This window comes from Boleophthalmus pectinirostris, unplaced genomic scaffold (assembly GCF_026225935.1).
Source record: "Boleophthalmus pectinirostris isolate CB_2022bp ecotype Guang Dong unplaced genomic scaffold, ASM2622593v1 HiC_scaffold_7, whole genome shotgun sequence".
Classification (NCBI taxonomy): Eukaryota; Metazoa; Chordata; class Actinopteri; order Gobiiformes; family Gobiidae; genus Boleophthalmus; species Boleophthalmus pectinirostris.
Genome location: NW_026571473.1, coordinates 4,608,527 through 4,624,956, shown reverse-complemented (window position 1 = coordinate 4,624,956; position 16,430 = coordinate 4,608,527). Strand labels below are relative to the sequence as shown.

The window sequence follows — 16,430 nt, the reverse complement described above, 5'->3', positions numbered from 1 at the left end:
TTTAAGGTACTCAGGACGGATCTCATCCAACCCCGGAGCCTTGCCACCAAGGAGCTTGCCAACCACCTCAGTGACTTCAGCCAGGGTGATGGATGAGTCCGCCTCTGAGTCCCCAGCCTCGGCCTCCTCCTCGGAAGACTTCTTGTGTCCAGGTGAGCTTCCTTCTGCTCTAAACACACAAAGCCCTGTTTCCTGAGGCACTAAAACAATCCTCTATGGGCCCTTGTTGTTCTCTGTTCCTGTGATCTGATTGGCCGCCTCTGAACCAATGGGGCGTCGGTGTGTGGACAGAGGATATTAGGCAAAGGCTCTGGGCTGTAGATGCAGTGTTGGTTCAGGTTACACAACACAGCGGTGAAGCAGACTCACCTGGACTTACCTGGAGCTGGATCTGTGCCATAACACTCAGGTGAGGAGGAGAGGACCTAAGAATAATTTATAGTAGTAGTAGTAGTAGTAGTAGTAGTAGTAGTAGTAGTAGTAGTAGTAGTAGTGGTGGTGGTAGTAGTAACAGTAGTAGAAGTAGTAGTAATGGTGGCAGTAGTGGTGGTATTAGTAGTAGTAGTATTGGTGGTAGTAGTAGTAGTAGAGGTGGTAGTAGTAGTAGTAGCAGTAGTAGTAGTAGTGGTCATAGTGGTAGTAGTAGTAGTAGTAACAGTAGTAGCAGTAGTAGTGGTATTAGTCGTAGTAGTATTGGTATGCCTAGAGATGGTAGTAGTAGTGATAGTAGTAGTAGTGGTGGTAGTAGTAACAGTAGTAGTAGTAGTAATGGTGGCAGTAGTGGTGGTATTAGTAGTAGTAGTATTGATAGTAGTAGTACTAAAGGTGGTGGCAGTAGTAGTGGTATTAGTAGTAGTAGTATTGGTAGTAGTCGTAGTACTAGAGGTGGTAGTGGTAGTGGTAGTAGTAGTGGTAGTAGCAGTTGTAGTAGTAGTAGTAGTAGTAGTACTAGTACTAGTAGTAGTAGTGGTAGTAGTAATAATGGTAGTAGTTGTAGTAGTAGTAGTAGTAGTTCTAAAATACTATATAATGCAAGTATAATGCAGTAGAAGGCTCAGTTAATCATCAGTTATTATTTCTGTTGAAGTAATTATATGTTCCTTATTTACATTTGACAATAGACCTATTTTAAGTACACCATACAAACATTTGTTTTGCAATAGTACTTCTAAATATAGGAAGTACAATAGCAGCTGTTTGTGAAGTCATATTTTTCTGCATTCATGGGTCATTCATCTGTATCTGATGTTATTTGAGAAATTGTTCATTACAGACTCACATAACTGACAGTAATGTGAAGTCAAAACTCTAACAGTGATCTTTGTCTACCTGTAGGACCTGTTTGTTTAAACCAGGGGTGCTCACACTTTTTCAGCATGCGAGCTACTTACAAAATGACCAAGTCAAAATGATCTAATACAAAGCCAAGCAAACTGCACTGAAACACTCTGTGCCCCTTTTTTGGACCCTCACCCACAGTTTGAGAAGCCCTTCTTTAAGAGAACTTCCTCTGGCACTTCACACAAAACTAAGAAAAAAGTGAAGGACGATTTTTAAACTTGTTTTTTAAAGTTCCAAACTGGAGCTGCATTCTTTTCTGGTTTTGCAGTGATATTTACCAGCCTCTGCACGTTTACCAAACCAAACGCACATCGTGACAAACACAGATGCATTTGTGCACTTTTGTTAGACAAACTTCAGTCAAATGTGGCAGTAGGTCTGTTCTGTAGATCCGCTCTATGCTGTAGACCTGCTTTGTGCCAACACTGGAACACAAATTTAGACTCATTTTTGCTTCACGTTTGGTCTTGTTCTTCTAATCAGCGCACTGTGGGAGGGGCTTGTGTTGGCTGTACGCAGGAAGGAGCGAGAGCGTGAAAAGGCGAGGGGCGGCGTGCTGACGTGAGGCAGATGGACAGGTAGGATGTTTAGGAAGTTGAACCTGCCCTACACTTGTTGAGTGTCAGACCTTGAATGAGAGACAAGACCGAGTCTAAACGCGAGTCCGAGATGAGACACGCCGATTTACCCACACGACCTTGGCGATCGACTGGTAGATCGCGATCGACGTATTGAGCACCACTGGTTTAAACGGACTATGTCACTTTTCATGCAGGCTTGTCCATGGAGATGTTAATGCTTTGCTTGCAATGTTCCACAATATGGCATCAAACCTCTCCATCTTGCATCATGGCAAATGTTTAACACAGTAGTTCTTTGTCCAAGCTGTTAAAGTGACTTTACCTAATCTGACCTTATCTTCTGACATTTATATGATACGTTCAGTTCACAGTGTAAACACCGTTATGTAAAGTAACCTGACACAGGTGTCCTGGCACGCAGTCTCCATCCAACTTGAGAGCGTCTATATTGTGAAAAACTGCATTGTTGAATGGTTTTGTCAGGGGATCGAAGTGCTCTGTAATTATCTAGACCAGAGAATATGTGATGGGTTTTTGAGCTTTTTGTCAGAGGATTAAGAGGTTTTGTGTGGTGGAGCCAAGGGACTGTGCACCTTATCTGCCCTTTGTGTGCTATTGGTAAACTTATTATACACTAAAACTGAGCAAGTATTCTTGACTTTTTATAAACTATATTATTTATATACTTAAGAATAGTATAGTGAAGTGTACTTCCATGGTGACACAGTGGCTGAGTGGCTAGCACTCATGCCTCACAGCAAGAAGGTTCTGGGTTTGATCCCTGGGTTTCCTGGGTCATTCTGTCAAACACCAGTAGGAACAAATGGTTTCAAAATCTTGCAGGGAGTATTTTGCTGTCACCTTGGGCCTGGGGCTAAGGTGGGTTGATGCGGAGATGGACTATGTTAGCAAACAGAGTCCAGGGAAGTGAGATGGTGCTGAGCTATTTGTGAATGAAGACTTATTGTGGTGGTTCAAGGTAAATACAATTGGGCAAGAATGAATTTGCAGGCTGTATTATTACTTATTTATTAAAGGTGCACTGTGTAACATTTCTAGTGGATGATCCACCACTTCCTTGTCTCCATCCCCTTTTTCAGAAGAAATTGTTGTATTTTTGAGCATTAACATCTCCATAGGGACAAGCAGGTAGCAGATCCGCACCGGTTTTTATTATTGTCTGAGACCTGCAGAAAAGGCTTGCAGGTTTTGTTTTGTTTTTTTTAGCACACATCTAGTTTAAGCAAATTTTTTAAAAAATGGATTAATGAATAATAAAAATGGTTTCTGCTACACAATTCAGCACAAATAATCAAATCCATGCAACCCCATACTGAACCTCTGGACTGACCCTCACACAAACATGAGAATAGACCTTAAACAAGTGTGTAATATTACAAGAGGAAATCAAGCTTTCTATTTTTTTTTTTTTTAAGATTGTACTCCTTGAAATCCCAGTGCATGACATTTTAGCCTAAAATACAAGCAGGTTTTGGTTGTTTCTTTTTCATTAAACACGTCCCTACTGTGAGTAGGCTTGCATTTCCACAAACCTTCATTCAATTACTCAGAATAGCTTGCAAAACATTCTTACAGTGAGCGAGGTTACACAGTGTTGCTTTAAAGATGCTTCTGCTTTTACTTCTTCTGCTAATACTACTACTCTAATGAAACTACTGCACATCAAATAACAGCTAACAATAACAATAACAGCCAGGACTGGACTGAACCAGGACTCAACGAGAACCAAACCAGGACTGAACCAGGGCTAAATGAGAACTAAACTAGGAATAAAACAGGACTGAACTAGGACTAAACAAGAACCAAACCAGGACTGAACCAGGGCTAAACTAGAACTGAACTAGGATTAAATCAGGATTGAACCAGGGCTAAATGAGGACTAAACTATGAATAAAACAGGACTGAACCAGAACTAAACAAGAACCAAACTAGGACTGAACCAGGGTTAAACCAGAACTGAACTAGGATTAAATCAGGATTGAACCAGGGCTAAACCAGGACTAAACCAGGACTGAGCCAGGATTAAACGAAGATTAAACTAGGATTGAACCAGGATTAAATCAGATTTGAACCAGGACTAAACCAAGACTGAACAAGGACTAAACCAGGGCTAAACTAAGACTGAACCAGGATTAAACCAAGACTGAACCAGGGCTAAACTAAGACTGAACCAGGATTAAACCAAGACTGAACCAGGGCTAAACTAAGACTGAACCAGGATTAAACCAAGACTGAACCAGGGCTAAACTAAGACTGAACCAGGATTAAACCAGGACTGAACCAGAATCAAATCAGAACTCAACCAGGATTGGACCAGGGCTAAACCAGGACTAAACTAGAACTGAACCAGGGCTAAACTATAGGACCAAACCAGGACTGTATCAGGATTACTGGTATTTGTCCTGGTCACTCTACTTAACTAAAGTAGCGTGTAGATCTCTCGTGCACGTTATACTGATACATGTCTTTTCCTCTTTAATGTGCTGCAGCCAAAATGAAAATCGCTTCTTTTAACATTCAGAGGTTTGGCCCTAAGAAAGCATCTGACCCACACATCATCTGGATCCTGGCAAAGGTGAGGACAGTGTCACTTACAGATGGACTCCTGCAGTGATTTGTGTGTATTTAAAACTGTTTTGGTTTCAGATTGTGTCTCGTTATGACATAATCCTGATCCTGGAGTTGGTGGATAGAAGCGGAAGCGCCATCAAAATTCTGCTAAAAGCTCTCAACAAGTCAGTCCCAGTCACTCTTTATGTTTTTAATGTCATCTTAAAACGTCATAATGCTGTTTCTTCATCATAACAATACCAGAAGTCATGTTTTGTTTCATTCACATGTGTTTGAATAATCCTGCATGTTTAGTCTCCAAAATGCTAATTTCCACCAAATGCAGAGAATTAATTGAAGTGAAGTCTACTTTACCTTAAAGCAGACCTATTCTGCAAAATCCACTTTTTAGACCTTTTAACCATGTTATAGTTGTTTCCTCTTTTTTTACCCTCTCGAAGTTGTATAATTTGTTGAGTAATTTCTGCATGTTTGAGCAATCTTTAATGACTTATTTTCAAGACGCCGTATTGCCGATCAGTTCATATTTTCACTGTCCCTGGAATACGCCCACTTCTGCAGCATCACACAAAAAAATCCACTGACATTTACAGCGATGTTGACTCCCATTGGGCACCACAGTTTTCTAACACAGAAATCAGTTGTTTCTTTTATTACATCCTTTTAGATGAATTTTGCAATTTATGTACAATGTAAAATGTACAAATTATAACATAATGATCCACATAGATTACAGCAGACACAACAATATGTCTTCAATAAAAAGAGTGTTCTTCTGATCACTGCGGTACTGAATTGGGTATTGAATATTGAATCAGTTCCTTAGTGATCAATAAAGTAGGCATCTACATGTATCTATCTATTTAATCTATCTATGTAGTAACAAATTCACGTTTAACACTGGGATCTTTAATGGTTGATGTCAATAATCTCTTGCCCCAGGGGAAACAAGAACAATCAATACAGCCTAAAGATCAGCAGGAGACTGGGACGGTCCAGCTACAAGGAGCAGTTCGTGTTCCTCTACAGGTAAAATATTTCATTCTTCATTAGACAAACTTTACTGATCCAAATGGGAAATTATTTGGACACAGTAGCTCACAGCATATTATAATAAAAATAATATGGAGTAATAGTAATAGGGAGTATTATCTGTTACATAAGGGTGAGTTGTTGTACAGTTGTAGGGAGTATTATCTGTTACATAAGGGTGAGTTGTTGTACACTTGTAGGGAGTATTATCTATTATGTAAGGGTGGGTTGTTGTACAGTTGTAGGGAGTATTATCTGTTACATAAGGGTGGGTTGTTGTACAGTTGTAGGGAGTATTATCTATTATGTAAGGTGGGTTGTTGTACAGTTGTAGGGAGTATTATCTGTTACATAAGGGTGAGTTGTTGTACAGTTGTAGGGAGTATTATCTATTACGTAAGGGTGGGTTGTTGTACAGTTGTAGGGAGTATTATCTATTATGTAAGGGTGGGTTGTTGTACAGTTGTAGGGAGTATTATCTATTACGTAAGGGTGGGTTGTTGTACAGTTGTAGGGAGTATTATCTATTACGTAAGGGTGGGTTGTTGTACAGTTGTAGGGAGTATTATCTATTACGTAAGGGTGGGTTGTTGTACAGTTGTAGGGAGTATTATCTATTACGTAAGGGTGGGTTGTTGTACAGTTGTAGGGAGTATTAATCTATTATTGTAAGGGTGGGTTGTTGTACAGTTGTAGGGAGTATTATCTATTATGTAAGGGTGGGTTGGTGTACAGTTGTAGGGAGTATTATCTATTATGTAAGGGTGGGTTGTTGTACAGTTGTAGGGAGTATTATCTATTATGTAAGGGTGGGTTGTTGTACAGTTGTAGGGAGTATTATCTATTATGTAAGGGTGGGTTGGTGTACAGTTGTAGGGAGTATTATCTATTACGTAAGGGTGGGTTGTTGTACAGTTGTAGGGAGTATTATCTATTACGTAAGGGTGGGTTGTTGTACAGTTGTAGGGAGTATTATCTATTACGTAAGGGTGGGTTGTTGTACAGTTGTAGGGAGTATTATCTATTATGTAAGGTGGGTTGTTGTACAGTTGTAGGGAGTATTATCTATTATGTAAGGGTGGGTTGTTGTACAGTTGTAGGGAGTATTATCTATTATGTAAGGGTGGGTTGTTGTACAGTTGTAGGGAGTATTATCTATTATGTAAGGTGGGTTGTTGTACAGTTGTAGGGAGTGTCTCACTGTTTGAGTGGAGCTGTAGGAGCCTGTTGGAGAATGAGCTCCTCTGTCTATAGTTTGGTGCAGCTTTACGGATTAGTTTTTCAGTCCGCCCAGTGTCCCTTTTATTAGTGTTGCTTTATTCATTCTCGAGTTTATCAAGGTTTTCATTAACAAACCTGTCACACAATATTTGGGTCGACTGTTAATTCCTCCACTCAAGATCAATAAAGTTGTAATTTGGTCTTGTTTAAGGTCTTATATTACACAAAACTGACTCGTGAGTTTTTAGTCATGTTAGAATGCTGTTACCTCATACCTGGATTTGTGTTTCGTTTCATTCACACGTGTCTGAGTTATCCTGGATTATTTGTCTGTATACATTTCCAAAGCTCAAAATGCTCTGTTCCACCTTGTAATGTCATGTAGTGGTAATTTTCAAGCTGTTTTCAAACAGCAGCCTTTTACCTTTTTTTCAGTAGTAACAGGAAATTCCAGATCTTAAATTATCCAAATGATTTAAAGTGAATAGTTTACAAACACAGTGTAGCACTTCCTGTATTACCACATGACATCACAAGGTGGCGGAACAGTCGTTTGTGTGTTAAAATTGTGAAAATGGCAGGAAATACAACTCCAGTTCTGTTTGTGATGAGGAAACATCATAACAGAAAATAGCATAAAATGGTAATAGGGTCAATCCATTACCAGGACCAAAACAAGTGTGAGCGTTTATAAAATGTGTGGAAAAGTTGTCAAAAGGACATTTTCAGAGCTTATAATAATGTATACTTGACTGATTCTTTTGTAGGAATAACTTGGTGGACTTGGTCGACACATATCAATTTGATGACATCGGAACTTTGAGCTACGATGTATTTGCTCGAGACCCCTACATCGTGAGGTTCAAATGTCTCACATCAGGTGAATGCAACAGAGTTTGTCCTGTAAATATGACCACTTATTTCATGGCATATTGTAACCAGTGTTGCCAGATTGGGTTGTGTGATTTCCGCCCAATCACGTTCGAAAATCTGCCCTCCTCAGCAAAAGAAAAAAAAAAAAAAAAAAGCGCCCAACAACATTTTGTCACAGAAAACATTTAATCTTTGAATAAATGTATGTGATCCATTGCTGGGCTTTTTAAAAACATTGCTGGTATTGAGAAAACATGTTAAATGTAGAACAGTATTTTCATTTATCACAGAAAACATGCTGTAACGTAATGTATTGTCTTTTTATAAACTTTGCCTGGATTGAGAAAACATGTTTTGTAAAACCTTCAGTAGAACAGCTTTTTCATCAGGCATAAAAATGAATATCATCAATGGTCGGCTACAGCCTAGGCTACTGCAAACAGCTGACAAACCCAGAGCCTAAGACTCATACATCAAAGAACTGAATCTCCACAACAGCTGAACACCGGGGACGTCTGAACGTTGGATGATGTCCATTCATTTCTGCACAGGCTGAGACCAAAGTCTGGACAGGAGTGAAAGTCACATACAGTTCCTCGTGTTATTGCATTACTGCGTGTCACACTGATTGGTGTAAAAACAAAAAACACCCAAACTTGTTGAAAGTAGTCCAAATATTATCTGCCCGCCTGAGGCTTCCCCTCCCAGCCTGATGTACTCAAAAAAAAAAAAAAAAGCACCCACCCAATCTGGCAACACTGATTGTAACTGATACAAGTCTCTTGTGAGGTTTAAGGCATGTTGTAATGTTGTTACGTCCTCAAAAACAGACCTGGAGTTGTGTTTTGTTTCATTCACACATGTTTGAGTAACTCTTTAGTATTAGTCTGTGTACATCTCCAAAGCTCAAAATGCTCTGTTCCTCCTTGTGATGTCACGAAGTGGTAGTTTTCAAGTTACCTTTAGTTCAGTAGAGATTGGCGATTCCAGGGGTGAGTTTGAAAATACAGTAGAGCATTTCCTGTATTATAATATGACATCACAAAGTGGAACAGTGTTTTCTGTTTGTGAGAAGAACACAGCCTAAATATGCAGGGTTTGCGTGTTAAACGTGTGAATGAAACAAAACACAACTCCAGGTCTGTTTTTGATGAAGAAACAACGTGATAACATAGATCAGAAACTAGCATAATATTGGCCCTCTAACATTAGAACTTGTGTTTCAGAGCTGGATTTCGTTCTCATCCCAGTTCACACGACTCCAGAGGAAGCTGAGGCTGAACTGGACAAACTTCACGAGGTGTTTATGGATGTTAAGGAAAAATGGCAAACTGATGTAAGGACTCAACATTTAATCACAAATAGTAAAAGGTTGTCTCTAGAGCTGGATTTGGAGAGACTAGTACATTTTTATATTATATTGATAATTGATCATTTGCAGCTGATTTCATCAACATTCCCTGGGGGTGTGATGCTAACTTGAGGCACTGCTCTGCCTGAAGCTCAACAGAACAGGACTAAACAGAACTAAAAAAAAAGCAGGACCGAACCAGGACCCAGTTTATTCCTTGTGACCCAAAGACTAAAATAATAAGAATGTATAGATAATTTATAGAACCCAATTAAACTAAGGTCTGAACAGGACTAAACCAACCCTAAACCAAGGTTAAACCAGGACTAAACCAGAACTAAACCAGGTCTATTTTTTGTCCTTCAGAACATAATGATTCTTGGGGACTTCAACGCTGATGGTTCGTACCTTTCTGAAGCTCACATGAACATGATCCGTATCCGTAGCGACGAGGACTTCCACTGGCTCATCTCAGACGACCAGGACACTACAACCAGCACAATGAACACAAACACCTATGACAGGTAAACCAGGACTGAACCAGGACTAAACCAGGACTAAACCAGGACTGAACCAGGACGGAACCAGGACTAAACCAGGACTGAACCAGGACAGAACCAGGACTAAACCAGGACTAAACCAGGACTGAACCAGGACGGAACCAGGACTAAACCAGGACTGAACCAGGACGGAACCAGGACTAAACCAGGACTGAAGCAGGACTGAACCAGGACTAAAACAGGATGGAACCAAGACTAAACCAGGACTAAACCAGGGCTGAACCAGGACAAAAACAGGACTAAAACAGGACTGAATCAGGACTGAACCAGGACTGAACCAAGACTAAAAAAGGACTGAACCAGGACGGAACCAGGGCTAAACCAGGACTGAACCAGGACGGAACCAGGACGGAACCAGGACTAAACCAGGACTGAACCAGGACTGAACCAGGACTAAAACAGGACTGAACCAGGACTAAAACAGGACTGAACCAAGACTAAAACAGGACTGAACCAGGACTGAACCAGGACTGAACCAGAACTAAAAGAGGACGGAACCAGGGCTAAAACAGGACTGAACCAGGACTGAACCAGGACTGAACCAGGACTGAACCAGGACTAAAACAGGACTGAACCAGGACTGAACCAGGACTAAAACAGAATTAAAACAAGACTGAACCAGGACTGAACCAGGACTAAACCAGGACGGAACCAGGACTAAAACAGAACTAAATTGACCACCTTTTCCCCCTAGAATTGTTGTCTATGGTGATGACATGTTCCAGGCTGTTGTCCCAGGATCGGCCAAACCATTCAACTTTCAGGAAGCCTACGGACTCTCTGATGAACGGGTACTCAATACTCAGCCTCTACTTATTACCACTGGATTCTTTTATCAGCTTTTTTGTTATATTAAATGTCTGTGTTTTCCAGGCCTTAGACGTGAGTGACCATTATCCTGTCGAGGTCACACTCGAGTGCTCAACCCCATACGACGAGGAGGGTAAGAGATGGAACTCTCTTTAAGTCTCTAACTGATTAAAGGTGCACAGTGTAACTTTTTGGTTGGGGATCCGTCACCTGTTTGTTTCTATGGATATGTCATGAGTGTGTCTGGAATATGAAAACTAATTTCACTATTGATTGGTCAGGGTATCAATCATCACGAGTAAGTGTAGGTGCACCGATATGATACTGGTATCGGATATCAATGTCACTGCTGAATATCTGGGCCAAGATCAGTCAATATCCCATTTTGGTACACTAATTGGAGCAACAAAACTTTTTACTCGCCAATGGTGGCCCAAAACACTTTGTAATATTGAACTTGTATTTTTATATCACTGTTCAGTAATTACTTTACATGATAAAGAAGTTACAAAACACATTTGGATAGTTTTTTCCTATAAACCATTTGTGTTTAAAATAAATAAATAGTATTTCCTGATATTGGTAGATACTTAAAGGTGCATTATTACTTTTCAGTTGGGGTCCATCACCTTCTATGGAAATGTTACTGCTTTGCTTTGAATATTCCACAGTATGACATTAACAGATCTATCTTACCTTTATTCAGTTGGTTTTATTGTTCAAAATGTCTAGAAAAAACATTTATTCTGTGGTTCAGGTTCCCTCTCCGACTGGTGATTCTCTCACCAGTAACTTGGCCTTGTTTGGTCTCCATGAAGATAGAAAGGTTTAAAGCCACACTGGGAAACATTTCTGACAAAGCAATAACATCTCTATGGTGAAAAACGTTTGATGAACCCTGCACCAGAAGCCATTGTATCAACATTAGTACCAGAACACTCACTGATTCAAAATTGAGTTTTGATGATAATTGTTCCGCTGTGTGTAAAAGAGGCCACCAGTGCCTCCATTGTCTGAGAAAGTTGTCCTTTTACCGTGTAGACAGAGCTATGATGACGCTGTTCTATAAAACATTTATGGAATCAGTTTTAACGTTTTCATTGCTCTCGTGGTTTGGGAGCATTTCTGTTAAAAACAAGAACTCCCTGAATCAGTCGGTTAAATGGGCGAGTTTGGTGACTGGCTATCCTCAGAGCTGCTGGACTCTCTGTACTCGAGACACTTACAGAGGATGTCCCAGAGTATTTTAAGAGATGAGCAACATTCACTAAACTCAGATTTGCAGCTGCTTCCCGATGGTCAGAGGCTTTTAGTCCCAAGATCTAGAACAAATCATTTTAAAAGGAGCTTTGTTCCAGCTGCTATCATACTTATGAATAAACTGTAATCTATTTATCGAAGATTGTGTGTTTTTAACATATTTAATATTTATTGTGATTTTAGCCAAGCGTGATGGATGAATTTTACTAATTGTTTATGGAACAAACCATTCTGCACTGGAGCTCTGTAACACTTTATTTGTAATTGTGTTTTTATTGTGTTTTGTGGTTGAATGAAATGTGAAATGTGGAACCTGCCTCTCAAATCTGCAAAGCAAATTTACCTATGGGTACGAATAAATCAACCTAACCTAAGAGCATAAAATTGTAAAATGTTGCATTATCGTTGCTGTTAGTCACCTCACACCAAGAAGATCTTGGGTTCAACTTCTTTCTGTGTGAAGTTTGCATGTGAAGATGAGATATTTACCGGCCTATAGCACATTTTTCATGAATGAACGGCACCTGGTTATTGCTAATAGGAGAAATATTTAGACATATCCTGATCTAACAGTCTTGTTTTTCTCACGTGTTATTCTTCTTCCAGTGGAGTTGGATGAGGCCGAGCTGCTGCATGCTCTAGCTCCCACTATGAGCTCAGTGATGGTTGATGAAGAGATCCTGGATCTGCAGAAGAAAAACCTGCTCCTGGAGAGAGAAAAACTCAACCTGGAGGTCCAAATACTCAAGTTGCAGATGGAGAAAACTGCCATGGGCAGTTAGGGACAACGATCAACGATCTGACCCAGAGCTCTGTATTAGAATTGGTAAAATGGTAATAATAAATTCAAAATAAGTAGCAAAAAAGACAGCAAGAGACTGGTGACAATTAAGACATAATTATATAATCGTATATATACTAGGGATGTAACAGTCGAAATATCGTGATATTGTATCGTAGACCATCACAATGTATCGAATTACAAGTCTCTTTGCTTAAATTAAGAGTTATGGTGCAGCAATAGCTAAAAAAAGACACAGGGAACTACATAAACCATGATCCAGTGCAGACTACAAGAAGAAATACCAGTTCTAAGCACTTTTAAGTCTTTGGATTAAGTCTTGTCAAGGCATTTTAAGAGGAATATTAACAGTTTTGTTAATAAAATATCACAAAATATCCCAATAAATGTCGTACCGTGAGATGTATATCATGAAAATATCATACTGAGAGATTTGGATATTGTTACATCCCTAATCGTCAGCCTCCCCACCATATCGTGAAGTTTCCACGATATTGCAATAAATATCGTCCCATGAGGTTCATACCATGACGATATCGTATCGTGAGACTTGGACATCGTTACACCCCTAATATATACAAGTCATAATAAAATAGAACGATAAGTAATCAAATCACAGCTTTATACAAGAGATAGGAAGATGATTGAAAGAACACAGGGTTATCTGTTACATAAGGGTGAGTTGTTGTATATTTGTTGGGTGACTCCCTTAGTCCACTTCTTTCTACAACCTATGTGTTAGACCCTGTATGTTAACACTGTAAGTTTATAGGTGGAACTTTCCCAAAAGCAGCACATTATAGTTTTACTAGGGTCATAAAACTTTGCATTTTTCCTCTTTGTAATGTAGCCAGTCCATTACTTGGGCCTAGGGCTAATTAAAGGGTAAAATAATGAGAAACTGAAACAAAGTTTTAGAAAGGTTTATTGGAATAATTGAGTATGTGCATATTGAAGTTACCTGTAAAAGAAAAGGAAATAAGTAAAAGTAAAAGTGCATTTAAATTTAAGTAATTGTGTTAAAGTAATTGTACTTACCCTCTGGTGTGGTCTGCCTCAGGTGCTCCGGCCAAAAGAGGCCACGGGCAGCTGGAGCACCTTAAGAAGGTTCCGGGGCAGCCAACCATGTTGTTTGGAGGAGGGGAGCACAAATTTTTAACTTTTTCTATTTAGTATTTAAAAACATTAAACACTGCTAATTTAAGTAAAGAGATATATATTTTTGTAATTAATGTAATTGGATATTGTTTGGGCACTGTTTTGATAGTTAGATTTTAGATATTAAATGTAAAAGGTATTGAGCTTACCTAGTCGTTAAAGTGGACTCACCCAATTAGGACAAGGCCTTTTAAAAGAAGTCAGCCTCACCTTGTTCAGGAACAGGTGCTGTGTGAGCGCAGGTAACTGCCATGCCTGTTTTTAACCTTTTTTTTTTTGGCTAACTTTTGTAAATACTTTTCTATTTTTGTCTTTAATAAATGCACTGCGATCTGCACTGTAAACCGGCTCAACTTGACTCTGTTCCTTTGAAAACCGCTAAGGTTGCCACCAGGCTATTACACTCTTCATGCATGTTCTACTGGAATGTAGTAAATGATAGGATTTGTAGATCCTACACAGTAGACTTCATGCAGACAACACATCTGTATTTCTCACATATGAGTCATTTAAAATGTTATTGTTCTGCAGTGACAGCATCATGCCAGTTTACAGGTCAGATCTGTGGAGAGGCAAAACTGCTCACAGAAACATGCATGTTTTCAAGGTATGTGTTTAGTAAATAAAACACATGCAATTTATTAAATGCTGTGAAACAGACCAAAGCAATATCTCCACCAGAGACTGTATGAAGAAGTGGACTAAGTGAGTGTGACGTCACCCACAGTGTTCAGCTCCGCTCAAATGAGGCTCTCGATACTCACGGTTACAAGAGTGAATTTGGAGCCAGGCTCTATGTTATCAACAGGAGTTTTTTGACAGACAAAATAGCCAAAAAAAAAATTCAGGATCATGTGTCATGTGTTAATACGAATATTTTAAAACCAAAATGACGAGGCTCGCAGCAGCAGTTACAGAGAAAGGAGAGACAAGATCCTAATGTAAGTCAATTGGAGCCAGAAGGAGCCAGAAGAGCCTCCTGATGAACTTCCTATTTGGCACAAAGCCACAGAGCGGCTAGAGCGTTAGCTATGTCCACTCATATATATGGCCCATGATCTCCGTGGAGACAGTTGTGAGAAAAGTTACATAATGCAGCTTTAAGCTATAGAGTAATGAACACTGTTTCTCCCTCTCACCTATTTTGTTGAAAATCAAACACGTAAAAAGGACCATGGACACTCGTATTGATCACAGGCTCCTGAAAATATGCTGTTTAAATCTATTTGTATTTTCTTGAGTTTTCTGACTGTCTTAAACTTTTTTGTCCGTGTTTGCTAATGAGTGCATTGTGTCACCATGGTAATCCTGAACCTTCCACCATAGAGATACAAATACAACATCCCCAGTGTGATGTCACTGGAAAGAATCAGTAGCTTTCTCAACATAAAAAAGGCAAGAAGGGACTGTTTGATTTTAGCCACAAGAAAGTTCATTAAGCAACAACATTTGTGTTTTGAGTTTGAGATTCTCTAATTTGGTGAGATAGACTTAGACAAACTTAACTTAGACAAACTTTATTGAGTCACAAGGGAAATTACTTGGACAGAGTAGCTCATACATCACAATATAATATAATAACAATGAGCAAAAATATAGATGGTCATCATAAATTCAAAAATAGCAAGAGACTGGTGTCAAATAAGGCGTAATTATATAAATGTATATATATAAGAAAAAATAAAATAAAATAGAAATAAGTAATAAAAATGTCTCAGCAATATGAAAGAGGGCATAAGGAGAATACCTGTTGTAAATATAAATGGCAGTTGTACACCAATCAAGAAGCAAATTGTAAAGAAACATTGAAAAGTACAGGAAGTAGACTAGGGAGAATTGTATCCAAAAGTCAAGTTCCTGTAATATAAACGTTTTTCCTATGCTTTGAACATGATTTCACCAAAATAAACCTATTTTCTTATCACTTTTCTTGTCAAATAATAAATCTGTGCACATTAGAGGAGTTTGGGCCCACTGTACATCTTAGATTTCTATTCCACAAGAGCAGTCATTTGAGACACTCTCATTTGAACGCTGTAGCTTCCAGTGTTTTTCCATCACAGACATGTTAATAACACATATGTACTTTTACTGTGAGGCCCCTCAGAGATGGGCCCCACACAGGAGACACAGAACCTGTTGGAACAAGTCCAAAAATCTAACCACACATATTTGTAAATTGCTGCAGAAGGTAGTAGGCACTGTGCACACTCCACTGTTAGCACCACAACTTCCTGTCCAATTTGATCTGTCTGGTTGTGTCCGAATGTCTACACTACGCCCTACTTAGAGCACTATTTAGGGGTCATACCATTTCTGGGGGTGTCCAAATGTCCAATGAGCGAAAAAGTAGCCACTCAGAATTTCTCACAATGCATCTTGAAAAGTAGTGAGTATCGGTTTTCACTAGACTGGTCAATATAGGCCACAATGCACTGCCAGAGTCGTGAAAACTAAACTGAAACAAAACACAATGAATGAATGAATAAATGAACAGTGTTGGGAAGGTCACTTTTAAAATGTAATCCTCTACAGATTACAGATTACATAGCCCAAAATGTAGTTTGTAACGTAATCCATTAAATTACTTAAAGTGAGTAATGTAATCTGAATACTTTGGATTATTTGATTTGCTGCAGAGAAGCAAAGACGAGGATATTTTCACATAAGATGTTTTGTCTGTTAAAAGAAAATGAAAAAGCCCAGACTTTACTCAACCAAATTAAAAATATTATTGATAGAAGACGAGGAGACACGGTCCACACAGCATGATTTAGTCCTGTTAAATCCTGGTTTAGTCCTGTTTTAGTCCTGGTTTAGACCTGGTTTAGTCCTAGTTTAGAACTGTT

The 16,430-nt window shown here is 39.2% G+C and overlaps 1 protein-coding gene across 1 annotated transcript; it reads left to right on the top strand.

The window, feature by feature from the left end:
• The first annotated feature begins 333 nt into the window (after positions 1-333).
• On the top strand, positions 334-10,619 carry LOC129412054 (deoxyribonuclease-1-like). Its single transcript, XM_055164840.1, has 9 exons — positions 334-409; positions 4,433-4,518; positions 4,590-4,678; positions 5,457-5,543; positions 7,535-7,647; positions 8,867-8,976; positions 9,358-9,515; positions 10,246-10,342; positions 10,425-10,619. The coding sequence occupies exons 2-9, from the start codon at positions 4,438-4,440 to the stop codon at positions 10,515-10,517; spliced, it is 828 nt and encodes a 275-aa protein (XP_055020815.1). The 5' UTR covers positions 334-409; positions 4,433-4,437; the 3' UTR covers positions 10,518-10,619.
• The last annotated feature ends 5,811 nt before the right edge of the window (positions 10,620-16,430 follow it).